Genomic DNA, 23,009 nt, shown 5'->3' with positions numbered 1-23,009 from the left:
TCTCAATGCAACAAGCTCCTTGCAACCAGAGGTCTTCTGATGTGCTCCCTACATCCACTGGCCTCTTCTCAAACAGTGACCCATTTCCCCAAAACATCAGTGAAATTACAAGTTAAGGGAGGAATATATTGCACCCCAGTGATAGTTTTGGGAAATCAAAGCCCTGGTTGCTGTGGGTAAAGCTGTCAATAACAAATCAAAACAAAAACCAAACCAACTAAACCAACAAACCCTCTTGCCTCTTGGTTGGGTCATAACAGGGAGTTCTAAAACCACTCAGGGAAAGGGATGCTCCTTCTAAACTGGTAAATTGCTCTTTGCCAGGTAGCGGCCGGACCAACCTTGTAGTTTCTCTCTTGGGTGGCTGTGTAAAGAGTACCTGAAAACTACGGGTGTGTGGATGAACTCAATGTAAGGGGCAATTTTAGCTGCTCCAGTGGGTTCAGTCCCAATGTAGAGCAGCAGCTGGTGACAGAAGAGCCATGTGTTTCTATTTTATGTCATCCTGGCAGAGTAGAAGGAACATGATTTTAGGTATTGGGAGTAAATTTTTAATGCTCATGCCTTTCAAATTTCCTCACCCTGTCTTGGTGTATTTGGGCTTTAGGGCTCCCTGGGGACAGCATCTTTCTCATCATGCACCTCAGTTTATATCCCTGACGAGTTTTGCTTAATTCAAGCCACCCTCCAACCCCCATGCTAGAGAGCTGTGGAGTTCACTTTCTATCAGCATCTCAGCTGAGACCACAAATATTCTTGAGTCACCTCGTGTGCCTTTTTAGATGCATTCTCTTCTCACATGTGAACAAAAGCGAGGGCAGAGCTGTCCTGGTTTCATGGGCAGTATAATCACCCATTTACAGGACAGAAATAAAGGTCGAGTCACACATAGGACATAGATGTTGGTAGGAACGCTATATTTGGGCTACAGAATAAAAACGGTTGCTTCCATTGTACTGAAAAGAATCAGTGACAGCGAGCAAAGCTTCAGACCAGGCTGGGGTTGCTTGTGTGGGGGTAACAGGAATTTCTGGGTAGCTGGTGGCTGCCAGAACTGTGGAGCAAGGAGAGGCAGAGACAGGGAGGAAGGGGAGGTGAAGGCGGAAGCATGGCCCTAGTTCTTTCTCAGGATACTTTGCAGACTTCTCTCCACAGCTTCATCCAGCTCTTCCTCCAGCTCTTGCTTCTTGGACATGGCCAGCTTAGACTGGTAATCCCTCACCACCTGATCGATGTATGGGGCACTCTGTGTGCCATGTAGCATCAGGGTCCATTCCTTCAGCAACCCCTTCTGTGGTGCACTGCCCACAAACCCCAGCTCCAAGGTCCAGGTCCCTCGGGCATCCTCCCCCCAGGTGTGGGTGGTCATGAAAGGCCACTTGTCAAAGCCCACCTTGGAGTCGTCGTCTCTTGGACGCCGGCTCAGCAAAATGGACTTGGTGCCCATTGGGGAGGTCATGTTGATATTCAAGTCTCCTCTCCTGGTAGCATTGACTGTGATGACAGCTTGGACATGCTCGAGGTAGCGGACGAAGTTTTCTTTCCCCTCACATGCGTTTGTTTCGAGGGTCAGTACCAACTTGCCAGTGGGTGGTATTTTCCTGAGGACAGAGAGAGGAGGAGATTTGGTAAGAGAGTGTTTGGTATACATGCCATGAGAAGAGGTTTCAAGACACTATTTTGTAGCAGGAAGAGAAAATGCTTCGTGATTAGTTATTGAGACTGGCCTGGGTTTTGCTTTCACATCAACTGTGTGAATCTGAGAGTGAACAGAGTGAACATTCCTTGTAAAGGGGATATAGCCACTGTTGGTGTCCTTCCCACATCTCCCAGGCTCCCTCTGTGTTACCTGCAACTACAGCTCCTACATACTACGTCAGCTCTCTCCCAGCTCCGTCCCCTGCCAACACTATGGGAATCTACTCAGTCTGTGCAGGACAACTAAAGGCGTCAGGGATTTAATTCCTCAGGAGAATCCTGCATCTGTGGCTGACAGGATGTGGTCCATAAGAGTTCTCTGGCATCTCTGTTCTCAGTGGTATGACTCATTGTCCCAGATTGGTAAGGTCAGGTCTTAGGGCTGGCTTTAGGAGCAACTCGGATGGAAAAAAGGTCTCATAATGATGTATTTTTCTTTTTTAAAAAAGGAACATTTCAATGTATTCTTTGATAATGTCATAAATTATGTGTCTCTTGATCATATCCACATCTCAATTTCCCATCCCACTCCCCTGGTGCCACCAACATGGCCCTCATTTTGCATTTACATTTCATGTATTTTTTTCTTAAAAAAAAAATCAACCTACTAAGTTCAACTAGTGCTGCCTGCACATTCATGGGTCTGTGATCGTCCATCAAGGCCTGGGTAACCTATCAGTGGCCACCCCCTGAAGAAAAATGATGTCCCCCCCCCCCCCCCCAGCAGCTATCAATTGCTGGGAACTCCTCAGCTATCAATTGCTGGGAACTCCTCAGCTGGGTCCCATGGGCCCCTCTCTTTGTTGTTAAGGGCTCTGTCTAGTGTGGACTGGATAGGTGACCACAGCTGTTGTGACTTAATGACCCCATGACCACATCAAGGCTGGAAAACAGCATATCATACCACTCTTCCTTATCTTCTGGTTCTTACATTCTTTCTGTCCCCTCTTCCACAGTGCTTTCTGACCAAGTCTTGGAGATGTCTCATTTAGGACCACATTCTCTCTGTCCCCTTTTCCACGGTGTTTTCTGACCAAGTCTTGGGGATATCTCATTTAGGACTGATCACTCAATAGTCATTAATTCTCAGTACTTTGTCTGATTATGAGCCTCTGCGTGGACAACTAGCTGCCCACTGCAAAAAGAAGTTTTCACAGTATCCTTGTTCTATATGGCTTTACCTTTAAAACTCCAAACAGTAGACACTTAACTTGTTTTTATGAAATGATAGCTATTTAAAAAAAAATGCTCGTCACACACAACCAGCTTGGTGCCATGCCTGATTCTGTATTATCCTTGGAACCAAGATCAAAAGGAAGAGAGGGTTGATTAATTAAGGCATACTCTCCTGAACAACTTGAAAACTATGATGGTTAATACCGATTGTCAGCTTGACAGGATCTAGAATCTCCTAGGAGACAAGCCTCTAGACTCATCTGGAAGGTTCATTTAGACTCAGGTTAGCCTCTGACCACGACAGTGAGGGAGTATACTGGTTGGGTTAATTGCTGTAGGTGGGGCCATTTTCTGGATGTGGACTCTGGACTGTATCATTATAAGATGAACATGGCATTTACCATTCTCGGCTCCCTGACCAGGGATGGGATTTGACCAGTTGCCTCAAGTTTCTGCTATTGTAATTTCCCTGCCAGGATGGACTATAACCTTGAACTATGAGCCAAATAAGTTGCTTTGGGGAGTGTATTACTTCCAGACAAGTGGAAACTGCTTTTGTTGAATTTGAACCTAATAAGGACAGTGATATGTGGGAGGGGTCCTGGGCTTTTGTTTTCATGACTGCCAGTTTCTTTCTGGCTCACAGGCTTCGGGAATATGTAGATTTAGCAATGCAGGATTTCTGGCCACCCTTTGGAGGTCTCTAGAATGGATAGCACCTTAAGGTGTGAAAACAGTTTGCCATGGGGTTTTTTGTGAAGATAGGAACAAGTTTATAAGGACTTCAGAAGATGGTATCTAAGGGGTCTGGGGTTTGCAAAGAATGAAGTCAGGAAGATGCCTGACATAGTCTGAACAGTCTATCCTATTCCTGCAGTCTTGGCTCACTTGAAAAGTTTAATCAGGAAACTCACAAGCAATAACCAGGATGGTCACTGTAAAAACTGCCTTCCATGCCATGGAACTTACTCGTTATCTGCTGAACACAAGTCATTACTGGTCGGGCATAGAGGTGAACAGCTGTAATCCCAGCACACAGGAAGCTAGCAGGAGGATCATGAGTTTCAGGCTAGCCTGGGCTACATAACAAATTCAAGTTGATGCTGGGCTACATATAAAGGCCTTGTCACAAAACAAAACAAAACAAAACAAAACAAAACACCACTAATAAAACAGTCTATTATCTTAATGATTCAATCCACCCAGGAGACAGGCCTCTGGGCCCAGGGAAGTTGTTTTTCTGGTTTCAATTAGATCCCAGAGTACTTAGGACTGGAGTCACTCAAAGACATTCTCCTTTTAAATGAGTTTGTAAAAATTTAGGTAGAAAAGTGACATTACTTCCTTTTGAGAAAACAGGATGTATTTCTTTGATTGTCTAAGAATTAGAGGTAGGACAGGCAGCTTAGCTCAGTGTACGTCCGCAGCACAACACACACTGGAGTCTCTGTGACTGAATGAGTCCTTCAAGTGAGAGAGCCGCTCTAGGGCTGAGGTGACCTTTCATGATAGAAGAGAAATATGCATCGGGCCAAACCTAAGATACAGGCACACCATAGCTGAAGTAGATGGTGACAGTGCCCTGTCCAGAGTCCATCCCTTTTCCAGCTGTGTGAGTATTAGCTGGCAATTGCTCTCTGCTGTTCCCTTGTCCGGAGCATTTTCCTGGGGAGGTGGTGGTGGTAGGGGGCTGATGCCTGGTTGGAGAAAATATGCATATGATATAAGCACACATGCTTCAGGTCAAAGGGGGGCATCTGTTCAGTGTCATGGTCCAGAATCCCAGTGGTTCAGGTCACAGGTACACACACCTGATAGCACATCCTTCTCAGGTCCTTCCTGCTTACTCTGAACGGCCCAAAGCCTCCCATCTGTAAAGTACACATACACACACACACACACACACACACACACACACACACACACACTCAAATTGGTTCTCAGGCTCCACTTCAGGTAACTTCCCATCCCTGTAACATCATCACGGTTGCCACTCAGTGTAGAAGATTCATGTCATTCTTGGCTGCAGTGGTCCATTTCATCTTGTAACTTCAGTCATTCTAGTTCCTTCTGTTGCTGTCACATCAGGACTTGGGAGGCAGAAGCAGAAGCATTGCTAGGAGTTCAAGGTCAACAGGAGCAAGTGGCAAGTTAGTCACTATCCCAAAAGATGAACTCAGACAAGCAAAAGCCCTTGAGAAGTCCTTGTAGAGAGAACTACGGCAGCACTGCCTTGACATGTAGTGTGCAAAGGTTAGCCGTCCATTGTGCTGTCTGTTTCTCCTAAACCCTGCTCCACCCCACTTGGGGCAGACATTAGAGACCGAGACAAAGGGAGAAGTGTCAGCAAGGTGACAAGGGCAGCAGAAACACAGGCCAGCTACTTCCCACCCAGGGTCTTGAGTGGGGGCACTGTGCACTTGTGGGTTTAAGGAGAGATGGAGGGAAGCAGATAAAAAACATTGGAAGGTTATTACACATTTTGGAAAGACGAAAGACAGATTGGGGTGGGAACAAACATGTAGATTTTTGTTAGGAATCAACATTTCCTAGAAAGCCATGGAAGCTGGAATGTGTACAGGGATCAGAAAGCCATGCTGGGGAGTATGGCTTGTCTGGGGCCATGGGGAAATTTCTGCTCCTCCAACTCCTGTGATACTCATGATATATAAACTGCTTACTGCACAGAAGCTGGGGTCCCCAAGAGAGGACATGCTTTATCGATTGCTTTGGAGTCTTAAGTTCTTTGAAATTAAGTTAAAAGACTGATGTGAATCCCAGAGATAAGCTTGGCAGAGAGCGAACTCTTTTCTGGTTGTGTGGCTTAGTGGTAGAGTGCTTGCCCAGGCTGCTTACAGCTGCCCTGGGTTCAACTTCAGTGCTACAAAAAAGAAAGGACACTACCCTCTTCTCACAGGCAGGAGTTTTGCAAGTGCCATGGCCTCTTGCAAAAACTAGGATGAATATGAGAATTAGGATGATATAGCTCCTAATCCATGGCTTGCTAATTCGTGGCGCCAACCAATGGCAGATGGGGAAACTCAGGGAGAGGACCACATTTGTACTGACCATGCAGAAGATTCCTGCCTTGCCACTGTTTCCTAAACAGTGCAGGATAAGGAATAGCTAAATTAACACATATTTCTTTATACAAATATCTAGAGGTGAGCTGCGGCATGCAGGAGGGTATCTCACAGGCTATAGGCATGTCAGATACTGTTTTACAGAAGGAACAGGGGTATTCTTGATGTTGCAAGCATCTGGGGTCCTGGGGCAGAGTCTCCCCACACACTGGAGAATAAATGTACTTTCCAGGGGGTTTATTATTTATTTCTTCTCATTTGTGTTTTGATTTTGCTACAGTGGTGTCATCTTGTTTTTATATAATGAAAACAGGAAAAAAAGTTAATTTTAAATGAAAAAACGAGATCTGTGCTTATGTTAGAAAAAGTTAAAATAGAAAGTAGCTGTGGAGTAGATATTTCGAGCAGTCACAGAATGCTCATTCCTAGGCTGTGTTCTGGACCGCCTTCAATTCGAACAAACACTCAGCAGGACACTTCAGAGCAGCGGACCTTCCAAGAGGACACGCACAAAAGTCCAGTGCTCAAGTCCTATAGAAAAAAAAAAAACAAAAAACAAAACAAAACCCAAAAGATAGGAGCCTTGTATCTTTATCTTGCTGCATTTTACTTTAAGCAAGCAGTCTTGACTCCTGCCCAGAAGCAGGCGTTTCCCAGTGTACTCCGTGGAACGCCTTTGTGTGATGGTGGCTCCTCAACTGTATTGCGATTATTTCATTAGTCACAGACAGCAGCCGCTCTTTCTCACGTGTGTAAAATGCCTGTGGTGTTGCATTTGTAGGAACTCCTAGTTGGGTGTCCATTCAGGGTTCCTTTTCGGCATATCCAGTAGGGTCAGGTGCCCAGTCACCCACCCAGGAAGACACTGTGGCACAACAGCTGTGCAGGACTGTACAGCTGTTACAGGGCAAAGCACGTTCTTCTCGCTCTCTCTTTTCCAGACCACTTCTGTGTTCCTATCAGCTTTAAACATATTTTCCCCCCTAACTCCCCTGGAACTCAATTGGAGCACACACTCAGCTAGAGGAGCTGCAGCAACTGTTCCCTTGGGGTTCACAGAAGTGGGAGGAGTGAGTGGCCTGGGCTCAGTGCTCCCCTCTGTGCAGGGAATGGGGCAGCAGAGTTCATTCTGTTCTTTGCACATGGCTGGCACAGCTGGTCACAGCCGGTTTTCTCTTCCCTTTGATCCTCCTTGAGCACCCTTCGCTGACTCTCTTGATAAAGTTCTTTAGAAAATTGCTTTTCAAATTGACTCCTTCTCTGGAAAGATAAATGCTGTGGAAACCCATATACCTGACAATCACTGGCTTAGAGCCCTCTCCACTTTACCCGCTGTTTCTGTGCAGCCTGAATGATGAGGAAAGCGGCGGTTCGGAGGCTATTCACCCCTCTATCAGAGCTCCTTGGAAGCCACTTCGGGTCATCGGGGGGTCTTCTCTGCCAAGTGGCACAGTCAGCCCTATGTTGTCCACCAAGTTTGCCTGTCCAGCCTCTGAGCTCTGCTGCTGCTGCTATGGTCCTCCGTGTACGAGAAATGAGCAGCGACTCTTCCAGTAACACGAACACAAGCGAGGCTCAAGACTGCGACCGCCAGGCACGCTCCTAGCCTTGCATTCTTGACACTCTGCACGGAGCTCTTGTTATCAAATTGCCATTTCCCGTTCTGTTTGCCTGCGTCAGTAGCTCTCCTGCCGAGGAGGAACTGCCATAGGAACCTTTAGTGCTGACATTAGTTGGAATCGGATTGAAGGGAACTGTAATTACTCAGTTGCACTTTTAGCATCTCTAGTGTTCCATAGACATCTACTTTTTTTTTAAAAAAAAATATTTCTTTATTTATTTTATGTATATGAGCACACTGTTGCTGTCTTTAGACACACCAGAAGAGGGCATCGGATCCCATTACAGATAGTTGTGAGCCACCATGTGGTTGCTTAGAATTGAACTCAGGACCTGTGGAAGAACAGTTGGTGCTCTTAACCACTGAGCCATCTCTCCAGCCCTAGACAGTCACTATTATGTTGGATGATGTAGATAGACGACATTTCACCACTCATATTTGCAGCCTCCAAATTTTTCAAGAAATTTTTCTAAACTCTACCAAGAGACAACAGCGGTCAAGGCTTCTATAACTGACTTCGGGTACCATTAGTTATGCTGAATAGGGTCAAGTCCTAAGTGCCCCAGGCAGACAATGGTGTTTCAATGCTCTCTGTTCAGTTACTCCCAAAGGACAATGGATACCCCATAGTGCAATGACAGTTCTGGATTTGTGGGACCTCTCTGTAGCTAGATTTTCAAAGTCTTCAGGAGACTTCTTATTAGAAAAAAATCTCCAGGCTTCACCTCCTTCAGTGCAGACTCACTGGGACACGTAAGACCCTGTATAGCTTTCACTCAAATCCAATCTTGGCCACTCAGTAGCTAGGTGACCATTAGTGTGACTTCAACCTTTGTCAGCCTCCTGTCCTGACGCATGAGCTTTCAGCAGGTCTACCACATAGCCTGGTATAGGACACAGAAACATAGGATGTCACTTGGTCAATGAGTTAAGGCCAGAATCATATAGTAAAAAGAGCCTGGGTCTTGGCCTTTCGTTTGGTTTGGTGTTCCTTGACCTTGAACGTATTTCTTATGCTTTCTGCATCTCGGCTTCCTTATCTGTAAAATGTAACAGTGATAGAACACACCTCCTAGGCTAGTAATGACTAAATACAATGTATGCAAAAGCTGAGGTTCCTTAAGTGTGACCTGATACTCCGCTGTGCACTTAGCCTTTGTTCAGCTTGTCTTTTAGAGGACAGCTTAACAACCAAGCTTATCTTACTAACCTTGGATTTCCCACATAATCTGCTTTTACAACTTAAGCTAACGTACAGCTTTAATCTTACATGCTTTTCCATGCCTGGGCCAGAGAGCAATGCATGTGTGTTAAGACAATTATTTATTGAAAGCAACAAACAGGTCAAAAACAACCTTATACAACAAATATCTGAGATAAATGTTGGAAGCAGCCTAAGATCTTATTTAATAGAGGCATGCTTGCAGTATTGCATGCTTTGGCATCAGTTGAAGCAAATAACTTAATTCCTTGTAAAACTCTTAAAGATTTTTATAAAGTATCCCTCATTCCAACTCCTCATGTGATGCTGATTAATGAATACAGACCAAAGGCTTTTGCTAGGAACAGTTAAACGTCAGGCAAACATAGGCACATACATGGCAATAGGAGCAGCCAGAGCCAGAGCCAGCTACAGCTAGCCACAAACAGACACAGACACAGACACAGACACAGACACAGACACAGACACAGACACAGACACAGACAGACACAGACACAGACACAGACACAGACACAGACACAGACACAGCCAGACACAGACACAGACACAGACACAGACACAGACACAGACACAGACACGGACACAGCCAGACACAGACACAGACACAGACACAGACACAGACACAGACACAGACACGGACACAGCCAGACACAGACATGGACACGGACACGGACACGGACACGGACACAGACACAGACATAGATGACTCAGACACACAGACACAGACAGAAACACAGATACAGACACAACACAGCTCACTAACTATAAGCAACATACAGATAAAAGACACAGGGAAATAAATGGAGAATTAAAACGGGCTTGCTCTAGGTTAAATCAATCCAAGAAGAAGTTCTGACCGTTCTTTTCTTAATAAACACTGATGTATTTGATGCCTCTGAGGCTGTCTTTAATCCGTTTAATGTCTTTAACCACTGATGCAGGATCTATAACATTGTTTGAGGCTTGTGCTTTTATGGTATCATGGGACTTGGACTGAATTTTTGCTTTGCTATTCAGTGCTGACTGAAGTGATGTTTATGAGATTGTGGAATGGCTTTGGAGCAAGTGTGGGGACTCTGAAGGATGTATTTTTTAGATATCAAGGATTCTCACCAAAGGAGGATGTTTACCCATGGGAGGATATTCACCTATGGGAGGATGGTCATTTATGGAAGGCTGCTCAGTCAGGGAAGATGCTCATCCAGGAAGGATGCTCACCAATGACTGTTCATCTAAGAAGAATGTTCATCCCTGGGGAATGCTCATCAGGGAAGGATGCTCAGTTATGGGAGGATGCCTACTCACTGGTAGGTTTTCCCTGATAAGAATATGCTAGTTCACTGGAGGATGAACATCTAAGTCTTCCCGCTTGAGAAAGCTTTAAACATAAGGCACAAATTGGAATCCACACAGGAACCTGACAGTTATTTCTTCCTGAGCTTTAAGAGATTATCATCTTTTCCCCCTAAAGTGTGAACTAGGAGTGTTTGAAATCATGGATGAAAGGAAGAGCAAAGCTATGTTCATTATGTGCCCACCATGTGCCAGTTTTATACTGTGTCACTAACACCTCTCAGAAGTTTGGTAAGGAAAGAGGCATTAGTTTCATTGTCACATAAGGGATAAAAGAAGATGCCTTTCTGGGGCCCAGAGAATGCAAGCATATTTATTCACATGGGGGGGAAACCCTCTGCATCTTAACTTTACTTTAGTATGTCACTTTAGTATGAGGGAAACTTTGCTTCTGTTTGGTTCATGAGTGTACCTGATATAGAGTGGTCTCAGCACGTTCTCATACCTTGATGTGAGAGCCAGAGCTTTTCACATCTTATACTGAATACACCTTGCAGTAGCCTTTTGAAAAGACAGGGTCTTGCTGTGTGACGGAGGCTTTGTAATTCTCCTGCCTCAGTCTTCCCAGTGTGAGATTGCAGGGGTGTGGCACTCTGCTTGGCTTCACGGGGGAAGAAAGTGCCTCTGTTTAACTTTTTGTTTAACTTACTTATAGAAAAGAGCATGCATTACTTTATCACAAACCGACTTTGAAAAACACTAGTGTTTTCAATAAAATTGACTTTCTTTGTTCCCCTTTACATTTTATCTATTACGTTCAAAAACATTATATTGGGTGGGCCTGTAGATTACATACTGCCAAAGGTGTCAGATTACAAAGACTAGAAATTGGCAAAAATAGAGGGGTCTAAATTGGCAAAGTGCAGATTTGAATTCAGGACCGGGCAACTGAGTACAACAGCTGCAGAGCATCCAAGACCAAAGGGAAACAGGAGAGGATGCCATCGTAGTCTGATTCGGTCTCTGTAAGTTCAGAGGATCATCAGGAAAGGCAGGGGTGGAAGGTGGTTGAAGGAATCAGTGAGGCTCTTGCTTTCTTGCTCCTGCTCCCTGTCTCTCCCCATTCTTTCTCTTCCCCTCTCTCCACATGCCCATGACCAGCCTCTACTCCTCTATACTCTCTCCCTCTCTGCCTTTCTCTATCTCTCCCTCTCTCTCTCTCTGCCTTTTTCTATCTCTACTATTCTCTCAACACCCCTCCCCATGCCCTGAATATTCTATTCTATACTAAAAAAAAATAAAAAATAAAAAATAAAAAATAAAGGATCAGTGGGGCAGATTTAAGTGGCATACATCACAGAAATGAATCTTCACAGTGGCAAATTCATCAATGACAGTGAATGAGAGATTACTGCATGCAACCATGGGGGCGCATCTCACAACTTTAATGCTGAACAGAATAAACAGGAAACAGAAGCACCTATGTGATCAGATTCTACCTAAAAGCCAGAACTGGTATAAACGAATCCACAGTGAGAGGGATATGAATAATGGCTGTAGGTGGGGGTGTGTGTTCTGATCTGAAGGGAACAAGAGGAACATTTCCAGGTGAGTGGATAATAGTTCCATGTTGGGGGCCGACTTTTAGCAGAAAGCGGCTATCAGCTTTGCAGCCATTTTGAGCCATATAACCTGACATGAGACTTGGATTACAATAGCCTACAACAGCTGAGCACACTCTGATAATCTTGGTTTAGATACCTTGGGTGTGTGAGATTAAAGGTGTGTGAGATTAAAGGTGTGTAACTTAAGAGTTTGACTTAGAAGTGTAGAGATCAGATTTAGAGACAAGACCTAAGGGCATGATTAAAGGTGTGACCAAAAGGCATGGCTTAGAAGTGAGACATATAAAGGGCAGAGGCAGACGGCAGAGAATTAGACTATAGAGGGAGAATGAGACACAGCAGACAGAGGAGACAGAGAATCAGACACTTTAGAGAGAACAACTTGGAGTTAGTTATTAAATATTAGGCACTTGGAAGAAGAAACTTGGAACTTGGAGGCACTAGGGACTAGGAACTAGGGACTAGGAACTCAAGACTTGGGGCATGGACTAGGAAGAGAGACTGAAGAATAAACGGGACTGAAACACACTCTGTCTGGTCTCTATTCTTCGAGTCTGCCCTCACCCTCTCTCTTGCTGAACCCGACCTGCGGACCGGAGTGGCAGCTTGGGCCGGGATACAGTGGCCGCCAAACGTGGGTCAGCCTGGGCCTCAACATTTTGCTCGGGCCGAGACATATTTTGGCTGCCCGAACATGGGGCTAGTGCAGTTCACAACATTTTTTGGCGCCCAACGTGGGGCTAGTGCGGTTCACAACATTTTTTGGCACCCAACGTGGGTCTAGTGTGGTTTTCAACATTTTAGGCCGCCCAAAGTGGGGCAGCCTAGCCCCCAACATTTTTTGGCGCCCGAACAGGGACTCAAGCTTAGGCCTCAACAGTTCTCCAGTTGCATATATTTATGAAAACTCAAATAAGATTGCTGCTATGGAAAACACCCGCAATCTCAGCACTCTGGAGGCTGAGACAGGAGGACTGTGAGCTGAAGTCAGCCTATACTACACTGTGATTTCTTATCTCAACACTGCTCCCCACAAATAAATATTTGCATTCTGTGATTTTTATGGTATTTTATAGAATACAGAAATCATTAGTTTCATCTTATTAATGGACCAATAAGGATAGAAAAAATTAAATAAAGAGGTCTCTTTACTGACAAATTCTCTTGTCACATGGAGGAAGTTGAATAGAGAGTAGCAATATTAGACCAAATCAATGGCTTCTGTGTAGGGAACTCAGTCAGATGCCTATAAATCATAGCCTACTTCATGCAGAATAAAATCAAGCCGTTCCCTTGTCCCGTGAATAGAGGGAACAGTAATAGTAGGCCCACACTGAATCACTCTTCGACAGTCAACATAAACTACAAGCATACACCAGATGTGGTCAAATCTCACAAATACAATTTTCCACAGAAGAATATAGATATAAAAGAGAACACAGTATAGGTTCCATTTATATTAAGTGTGGAATAGCAAAGCACTCTAGAGTTAGAATAGTGATTGCGCTTGGGGAGACAATGATGGAAGAGATTACAGGGTGCCTCTGGGACATTAGCCATGCTTTGTTACTGATCTGCATGCTTGCTAGACTGGTTGATTGATCTGTGCCCTTAAACATAATTCTATAAACTATGGAAACAGCTTCAGCACAGGTGCTGAGTTGCACAGCTGTGTTCTGGGTCATGCTTCCTGCACAGTTGTGCAACTCTATAGTTTTGCCCAGAAGTTGATTGTCCCAAATGAAATCCAGGGTGTTTTTTTTGTCATGGAGAGGGACTTTGGGATTGGTGTCAATGGGAACCTTCCACACGTGGCAGAAGAAGCTCTGCCCTTACTTACTCAGGGTTCTGCACGGAGCCTCCCACACAGTGGAATCTCTCTGGGACAGTTTTCCAGTCTTTGGCCATTTTCACCATGGCACCTGCATCAAGGACTCCGTAGCCAAAGAGGTGATTAAATTCCAGGCCAACCCCATTCCGCCGCCACTGATGAACCTCATCGTGAAGCTGGTTCCGCTTGGAGGTGAGCACAGTCAGATGTTGCATGTCTCGCCAGGTCAGATCCAGGCTGGTTATGGAAAGCAGAGAGGGCAGAACAAAGACAAGAGTGAGGGAGGAAGAAACACACGACTGATGTAAGAAACACTCAAGACATGCTCCCTTAGGAGATTTTGGAACATCTATGAACTTTTAACTCAAGGAAGATATTCATGTATCATCTAAAACTATTGTATATCTCAATTAAAAATATTATCGCTGTTCTTACTTTTAAAATGTGTTTCTAAAGAGCATTCTAAAGAAAAGATGAAAAAGATTGGTGTTGACAAAGTTGACAAAGACGTAGAGCAATTGGAGCTCATAGACTTTGTTGATCTGTGTAGTCAGCAAATCACTGAAAAACAGTAGGCTGTATCTACTAAGGCTGTCAATGTGCATGGCATAGCTTGGTAATTCCAGTCTTAGATTCGTATCTGGCAGAATGTGTACACATTCAGCAGCTAAGCACAGTAGATTATTTATAGCTCTAAATTGTAGTTCTTGTAAATGCTCACCATAGTAGAATAATTTTTTTTGTGGTACAACTTGTGGAAATTGGGATACTATACTAAGATGAAAATGAATGGATTACTATTATTCCTAAGAATATGTAGAAATGTCTTTTTTTTTTTTTTTTTTTGGAGACAGGGTCTCATGTAACTCTGACTGACTTCAAACTGTCTATGCAGCTGAAGATGACCTTGAACCCTTGATTCTCCTGCTTCTACCCCTTCCTGAGTACTGGGGTTATAGGTGTGTGCTACCACATTCAGTTTATGTGGTACTGGTGATTGAACTCAGGAGCTTGCATATGCTTGGCAAGTACTCTGCCAATGGAGTTGCCTCCCCAGCCTGCTATGGACAAATCTTACCAAAATATTGGAGCCAGGGAGAGAGGAGAACACTGTGGTTGAGATAGGATTGAGTGCATCCCTAAGGGATTGTGTGTTGGAAGCTTGGCCCTCAGTGGGTCATTGCTGAAAGAGGGGTGGAAGCTTTAAGAGATTTTGTAGGGGTGGAGGGGAGTGGGTCATTGTGGGCACTGCCCTCTGGAAGCATTAATAGAATTCTTATGGTGCCCTGGCTAGAGAAGGAGTTGCAAAGAAACAGGCACAGCTCTTCCCCATTCCCTGGCTTCCTGTTTAATCATGTGATAACTTCCTCTCTCATGTGCTTCTGTCATGACCATCGTCTATCAGAGTGGCTTCCACAAGAGGCTAAAGTGAGGGGGCACTTGGTCTTGGTCTTTCAGTTCCAGACCTTTGAGCTAACAAACCACTTTTTAAAAATTAAGTACCCAACATCAGGTATTTTATTATAGCAAAAGAAAATAAACTTGTATAGGGGACATACTGTATGATTTCATTTGTTGAAGGCATAAAAACAGAAACAATTAATTTATGGTGTTAGGAATCAATTAAGGTTAGTTTGGGGTGTTGTGACTGAAGGGAAATGTGGGGTACACTTACTGGTGCTTGCAGTGTATGATTTCTTAATTCAGGTGCACTAAGGAGGTTATTCGCTTAAGACAAGGACAATACCTTCAATATATTTCTATGCCCAAGGCACAGGACAGCCTCTTGATAATGTTCTCCAAGTTCTTTGGAAACCAGTGTTCATTATTGCTCAGTGCCAGTTTTTAAAAGTGCAAGTTGTGACTTGTTTGTGAACTAGGAAATCAATTTACTGTACAGGTAATCTACCTGGGCTGCAGGATCTCTCTGGGGGGCATTTGAAGTCCCTCCACTCAGCCCTCATCACAGATGAATTAAATCATAGCCTCTGGGAGTGAGAAGCAGCTGCTGGATATTGTTAACATCCCCACAGTATTCTAATAGACAAGACCAAGATCCAGGCAATCCTAGCATTTGAGGGGCAGCAGAAGGATGAGTGACATTTGAGAGTTGCTTGGGATACATCAGGAGAATGTCTCAAAACTTAACACTAATTAATTGATAAACTAGATTGGGTTAGAAGAGAAAGGCAGTGCATGGATTTAAAATGATATTAGTATTTCCAGGAAACATTTGGGGTCAGCGTGTTAGGTTGTAATGTAGAATTAATTTTTTGCTGAGGGTCATGGAGGGAAAAAGGCAACCCTGTGGACTGCTGTTGTCATCAGAAGCCAACCAATCAAAAGGACAACGATTCTTTTAAGGAGTCAAGCCATTGAAAGGACAGGAATAATATAGTTTATTTGGAAAAATTTCAACACATTCAAAGTGCATTGCTCTGAAACTGAACCTGAGCCAAAGAGCTCTGGTCAGCCACATGCTCCCCAAACGCCGACTGGTACCTTCAAGGGGGAAAGTTCAAGGCAGGTCAGTGCTTTTGGGAAGATTGTGAGCACATCTGACCTATCCAGAGGCTGATTGTGGCTAACTGCTCTACGTTTTTCTAGAATGGGATTCTGAGCTTACAAATACTAGAAGTGCTGATAAATGAGAATCTGAGGGACCCAGGGGCTGACCAGCAGGTGGAGGAGTTTTCATCTACCGTACAAAGTTGTGTCCCCAGTGTCTGGGGAGGTTCGCCTCACCTGCTCTGCTGAAGTTTTCCTCATGGGTGGCTTGGTTAGAGGTGTATGAAACAGCACAGAGAACCTCACTTTTGAGATAAATGAGAGCTGTGTAGACTCAATTAACTCTGTGTGTGTCATTATTTGGGTTAATTGTACATTACATCCGTAAGTAAAATTGGGTTCCTCATAACTGCCCCTTTGAAAAGTGTCAGGATTGATAGAATATACAGTTCTACCAAATAGATATTTCAAGAACTTGCCCTAAGCTTTAACTCTGAAATATCAGCTCAAGAATCACAGGCAACAGCTCTCAAATAATGGCAGAGTAAAATTGTAAAATATCCGCAGTATTAAAGGCTGTTGTGTTGGAGGCTATTGAATAACTAACATGACCTGTTCTTCACTGTTCTGTGTAACAGTTTGGGTAAAAGGTCACATGTATGTGAAAAGGTACAGCACATGATAATTTCTACGCATGTCTACTGAGTATATGTCACATCCAGGCACCAGGCTAATGATAGCTTTGCCATAGGGAATTGCTTGTCTTCATAAAGTCTATAGCTTAGGGGACAGGTGAGCAACTCAACACTGAAGCACTAAGAGTTGTCATGATTCAGGAGCTCAGGCTGCTGCAAGAGCCACAGTGTAGGCCCCGAGCTGTCCCAGACAGACAGCTTCATTGTGGTTCTCAAGCCTTCCAAATCAGGTCCACTCGGGCACTAGTGTCAGATATAAGTTCCCAGATCTTTTATGTCAGCATTCAGAAAGCTATGAGTTTGAGAGTTAGGAGTAAGATGACCCCTCAGATATTCCCTCAATATACCAATAGTAGAGAGCATAGGATTAAGATGGTGTTCTTGATCTTGGTAGCATCTTTTAATCATCAGGGGATGGTTAAAAATATGTCAGAGCAGATAGGTTTGAAGTCCATGAGATTGTTACTGATTCTAGGGATTGTCTTTTTTTAGGTCCAGTAGTTAGGCTGGGAAAAACTCCTGCTTTAGACTCAAGCACACAGGGAGTAAACCCCATTGTGTGAATTTGGATAAATTACTTCAACATCTGAGTCCTACATTCATATCTTTGCTGTGTGGAAGATGTCTTGAGGGTTTGTTGAGGAGTAAATGTAGATCATGTATGTAATGCAGGCCATGCGTGTAAATTATCTCATGCAGTGTCAGCACTCAAGAAGGTTTGTTATTACTCACTGAAGCAAGATAGAAAAAAACAGTTAAAGTATTGACAATGATATTTAGGAAGTCATTTGAACCTATTGGATGGGCTGATTTTGCAGGTAAGATAGCAGAAATCAGGACAGGATATTGCCCACATGGATACTGGACAATCTCAGTAGTTGTTTTTTCCTTTTCTTTATTTCTCTTTGCAACAGATGGAGACCACTACAGAAAAACCACAACCAGTCAAAAGGCAGAACTGTGGAGCCCAGTCCCAGTGGATACATCTACAAAACTTTCCTGCCCCCAAGGCTCTGGGAACATTGCAGAAGAGGGGATGGAAAGACTGTAAGAGACAGAGGATCAGGGCTTTTACTTTGAGAGTGTGTGTCCTAGTGATGTCAGAAGCTACACCAAATAGGAGCTGAACAAGGACAAGGAAAAAGCCCATGAGGCCTCAACTCTATACAGAGAATTATAGACAACTGAGTGAAGTGGAGAACAGGAGAGATGCCAGGGAAGAGAACACCATGTGGTTGTCCAATACCAAATGGTCAGCTCTGAAATCATACAAGTAACAATATATGGATAGGTTATATTTAGGAATACATATATGCATGATTTTATATATCTATATATCCATAATATGTCTACTATCTATCATCTATTTCTATTATCTATCTATCTATCTATCTATCTATCTATCTATCTATCTATCTATCTATCTATCTATTATTCAATAATAATGAAAAAAGAGGCCACAGATTTGGAAGAGAGTTGGCAGGGGTATATGAGAGGGTTTGGAAGGAGGAAAGGGAAGGGAAGAGATGGTGTAATTATAACCTAAAATTTTTTAAAAATTAAGAAAATAAAAAAAGCTCAGTATTATTCAGAGCAACAACGTGCTTAGTATCACTGTGTTTATCAGCTTCCTTTGAAGCATGAGGTGCTCTCATGAACATTTCTGACCAATGAGAAATAAACAGAAGCTCTGGATGGGGTTTCTTGGATAGCCCATGCTCTGAGCATGAGGGCAGAGAGAATGCTGAGTGGTACAGGACTGAGACTCTGTTTAGCATTCCAGTGGGCTCCTCTCTCCTCCCTCCAACTTAATGTGCTTGTCCTTTGTGAGTTTAAGGTCTGGGGAGGGACATTTTGCTTGCCCAAATCCCAAGGAACTGAGCTAAGCCTTGTCTAGTGAAGTTGAAAGGCTGCAGGGAGACACTTATTTGGGCTCACAGCTGTCTGAGCAAAGCCAGCTTAGATCCCAGGATCTGCCGAGAGTCTGTTATGATTGATCTCAGCTTCTGATAATGCTTGTCATGTGTGAGGAAGGTTTGGCTTTTGAGCTTAGAAGGGCAGAGGCATCTGTCCTTCATAGTCAAGTCCTGAACAGTGTTCTGTTCATGCTGTCCTAAAATTTACACCTGACTTTTTGCTGGAAAAAAAAAATCAACGTTTAGACAGAGGAGCAGTGAATGTCTGCCTCTTTTGTCTGATTTTTTTGCTTGTTTATCTGTTTGTTTGCTTTTTTTTTTTTTTCAGACAGGGTCTTTCTATGTATCCCAGGCTGGCCTCAAATTCCATATTACCCTGCTGCAGCCTCCTGAGAGCTAGGACTTCCAGCCTGCACTACTGTGCCTCCTCAACTCTTGTTTCTTTGGCAGGTCAGAGAGCATATTGAATATGTGGAGAGAGACAAGCAAGCCTGCCTGGATACTGATGCTAGAAGCTGTGGTTACCTAGCAACTTCTGACAAGCACGGGGACTTAACTCCCCTACCTGAGAGGCCTGAAGCCAACTTTTCACAACTTGCTAGGTGATCCATTCTCTGAACTCCCCATATAATCTGTGTGTATAGCAGTATAATTTCTAGAGGGCAAGGCATATTTCTTGAATGTAAGTCCAGCCTCTGATTTCTCAGAGAAGGTAAGCAGGACCCCTACAGGTATTGCCACCGATGCTTAAATCTGAACTACATCCAGGTGGAGCCACCCGTGGCCTCTCCATGGGCTATTAGGACATACAAAACAATCTCTTATCTGCCACCTAGAGGGCTTCCCAGTAAAGTCTGTTTCCTGGACGATTCTGCACAGCTTCACCTGCTTTGTCTTGGTGCAGAGAAGTGGATTCATTGTATAGGAACAGTTCCTTCATTTAGCTGACTGAGAGCAGGCATAAAACAATTGTGTAACTCACAGAATATAAAGGAGGGTTTCATGAAGGAAGAAATGTGTTGTCCTGTATTCTGGCGTGTAAATATGTTTTGTACTGTGGGTGTTGGAGCTTTCTGCTCTTTAGGCATATTGTTTTATGATGTATTCATATGATTGGGTGTCATTTAAGGACCATGAGCCCTTTAAAAATGTTTATCTGAATTCATTAGCCTTGACTTTCTAGGCCGTCACATCCACGCTGGTCTCTGTGGACACCTGGAGTGTGGGTAGAGAGACACACACTAGTCTGCCCTTCAGAGCTGGCTTCCAGTTCCAAGGTGAAACATACTTAGCCTCCAAAGCCAATGCAAACACGCCAGCGGCCTCCGGAGCAGCTGCAGATGTCCCAGAATGTCTCAGGGTACAGTTGCCATACAAATCTGTGGTAGCCTGGAGAGAACATATTGGATAATGAATGAACAAACCACATGGTTTGAACTCCAGACAAGCTAGGATCAGAGTAGAATCCTGATCATTGTGAGTTTATCATGAGATAGCATGACTTGTATGGACAGGTTTCTCTTCCAGCACGAGTCTATCGTGAGATAGCATGACTTGTATGAACAGGTTTCTTTTCCAGAAGGAAGAGTGGTATCCCCAAAGTAGACCAAATATCTGAAATCTACCTAGGAAAAGCAGGTTATTCAAAACGAATATTCCTATCTATCTAAAATTTACAAAGAGATTCTGAGTCATGCCAAGAAACCCTGGTATGTGCCTGTTTACCTCCAAGCTGTATTCAGGGGAAGACGTGGATACCTGAGTGTTAAAAGACTTTTAAATGTGAACAATTTCATTTTCAATATTTGTGAAAGCTAGAGTTATTATTGAGATCATATATAAACCATAGAAATTCTCCCTCTGGAGCACCCTTTCTCAACCTGTGGCTCATGGCCCCCTTGGGGGTCACATATCAGATATCCTGCATGTCACATATTTACATTATGATTCATAACAGTAGCAACATTACAGTTATGAAGTAGCAACAAAAATATTTCTATGGCTGGGGGTCACCACAGTATGAGGAACTGTATTAAAGGATTGCAGCATTAGAAAGGTGGGGAACCACTGAGCTAGAGAGCATTTATTTATTTATTTATTTAAATTTAATTTTTTTTCTGAGGCAGGGTTTTTTTTTTTTTTTTTATGTGTAGCACAGGTTGTCCTGGAATTCACTTTTTAGACTAGGCTAACCTCAAACTCAATGTTCCACCTACCTCTGCCTTCCAAGTGCTAGAATTAAAGGTGTGCATTACCACCACCCAGCTAAAAGAGCTTATTATTTTGAGGAATAAAGGATTAGGAAAGTTTAATGGTATCTATTAGGAAGATCACAATATTTAAAAAGGAGCCCTTTCCCAGGCAAGTACAACAAGGGTTCGGGATAAGGGCTGAAGACACTTGGGGCCTTTGGGTAAGGGCCAGACATCCAGAAGCTAGTGTGGGGAATCACAAACAGAACAGGGTGAGGGCTGGGGGTCCCTCCACTGTTCCTTTCTGTTTGGCTCCAGATGAGTCAGAGGCACAGAAGTTCCATGTTGCTTGGAAGGAGCTGGCATATCCTCTTTATTAACCTTAGGAGGGCCACAGAGGGATTATTAGTTGTTGAGGGATACACCTCTTCTAGGCAGAAGGTTTCTTTGTCTTCAGTCATCTATGAGGCTGACTGGCCAAGGCTGAGAGACCAGAGGAGAGTGTGGTGTTGAAACCCTAATGGTAATAATGACTGTGTTCCAAGCACCCATCCTCTTCTGTAAAGGACTCTCAATGGCAGTAGGAGGCCAGCCAAGGTGTAGCTTATCTGTGGTTTTTAATCGTATGACAAATGTCTGGCATAGAAGACTGAGGAAAGACTAGGATGTGAGCAAGGTAGCAAGAGAGGGAGAGATCCTTAAAGTGTTATTGTGCTCTTCAGCCAGGGGCAGGGGGATTTACTATTACACTGGTTGCTCTGGAGGAAGATGGTTTTCTCTGGGATGACGATGATGATGATGATGATGATGATGAGAGAGAGAGAGAGAGAGAGAGAGAGAGAGAGAGAGAGAGAATGAGAATGAATGAGTATAGCCTGTGACTTTTAATTTGTGTTTTAAAATCATGGATTCATTTTTAATATGATAAAATCACACTTTCTCCCCCTGAGAAAATACACAACTGTGTTGTTGTTCACCTTTAGGGGCCAGATAAGTCTCCCATGAATACCATTGTTATTATTATTTTTCTATGCCAGGGGATCAACTCAGGCTCGAGTATATGTTAAGGCAAGAGTTCTACCCTTTGTAGCCTCATTCCTAGCTTGGTGGTGTTTCTTTTTACTGAGGTGTTTTCTTGGGACTTGTGACATGATGCCTCAGTCCTTACAATTATTGTTATTCTTGTAAGTGACATGCCAGGGAAACTTACTGATAAACCAGAGCTAATCATCACTTGTACACTAAAACAAGGAAAATTAACTGGAAAAATTATGGGAAATTAACTGGAAAAGGCTCATCACAGGATCTTGCTTCTCACCTGCAGATGGTAGGTCTCCACCTCGGTAAAGCACAATTGGATATGGAGAAAGCAGATGCTCTCCTGAGAAGCCATGATAATTTATGAAGTGAAGGGGATGGAGTTGGGAGATGAGCCTTTTACAGAGGGCTCCTGGCTACAAGGAAACAACTGGTCAAGAAGTAGCTTGAACTCACCACACCAGCCTCAGGATTCCTCTTCCTCCCATTGCTGAAGGTGGATGCCAAGGTGGAAGAGCAGCTCTCATCATACAAGGCGGTCCTGCCATCATTGATGGCTGAGTTGATGGAGATGGTCCACATGCTTGAAGCATAGCCGTCACAATTGCAGTCATCGTAGCTGCCACCGTCGCCAGAGGCCCACACATAGATGCTGCCTTTGCCCCCACGGCCCTGGTGGAGGAAGGAGGATACGGTGTTAAGTCCAGCATTGAGGAGCGAGGTGCTGCAGGCTTGGGGTTCAGGGAGATTTCCTGCCCAGGTAAGGTCCTGGCTTAGGCAGGGTCAAGGTTTTAGCTAATGCAGCTCAAATAACTGACTTTGTTTTACCTGGCCAGAAATTATTCTTCTGACGGCAGCTAGTGGGAGTGATAGTGTTGCTCAGGATGATATAAAGTCACCAGAATTTATGATTTTAGCTGAGAATAGGAGGTTAACAAAAGCTGGAAGCAGCACCTTAAAATTTACTAATAAAATTATTTTTTAAAAAAAGTCCTAAAATTCATCAAAGAACTCGTTTAAAAAAACCTGTAAAGGTAGCACATGCTCATTATAAAAAGTATAAGAATATGGAAAAGAAAAGTTAACCCTCCAGAGGCAACCACTGCGATCT

General features: G+C 43.7%; 1 protein-coding gene across 1 annotated transcript in view; it reads right to left on the bottom strand.

The window, feature by feature from the left end:
• Nucleotides 1-896: 896 nt before the first annotated feature.
• The window catches only part of Pcsk2 (proprotein convertase subtilisin/kexin type 2), a 248,531-nt gene continuing 226,418 nt past the window's right edge, over nucleotides 897-23,009 (bottom strand). The window contains exons 9-12 of the mRNA XM_034496062.2: nucleotides 22,355-22,570; nucleotides 19,957-20,057; nucleotides 13,559-13,786; nucleotides 897-1,601 (exon numbers count right to left, since the gene is read on the bottom strand). Of these exons, the coding sequence (XP_034351953.1) occupies nucleotides 1,115-1,601; nucleotides 13,559-13,786; nucleotides 19,957-20,057; nucleotides 22,355-22,570 (1,032 nt within the window). The 3' untranslated portion in view covers nucleotides 897-1,114. The remainder of the gene's footprint in view (nucleotides 1,602-13,558; nucleotides 13,787-19,956; nucleotides 20,058-22,354; nucleotides 22,571-23,009) is intronic.

This window comes from Arvicanthis niloticus, chromosome 2 (assembly GCF_011762505.2).
Source record: "Arvicanthis niloticus isolate mArvNil1 chromosome 2, mArvNil1.pat.X, whole genome shotgun sequence".
NCBI lineage: Eukaryota > Metazoa > Chordata > Mammalia > Rodentia > Muridae > Arvicanthis > Arvicanthis niloticus.
The sequence above is the reverse complement of the archived record's forward strand: the minus strand, read 5'-3'. Positions and strand labels throughout refer to the sequence as shown.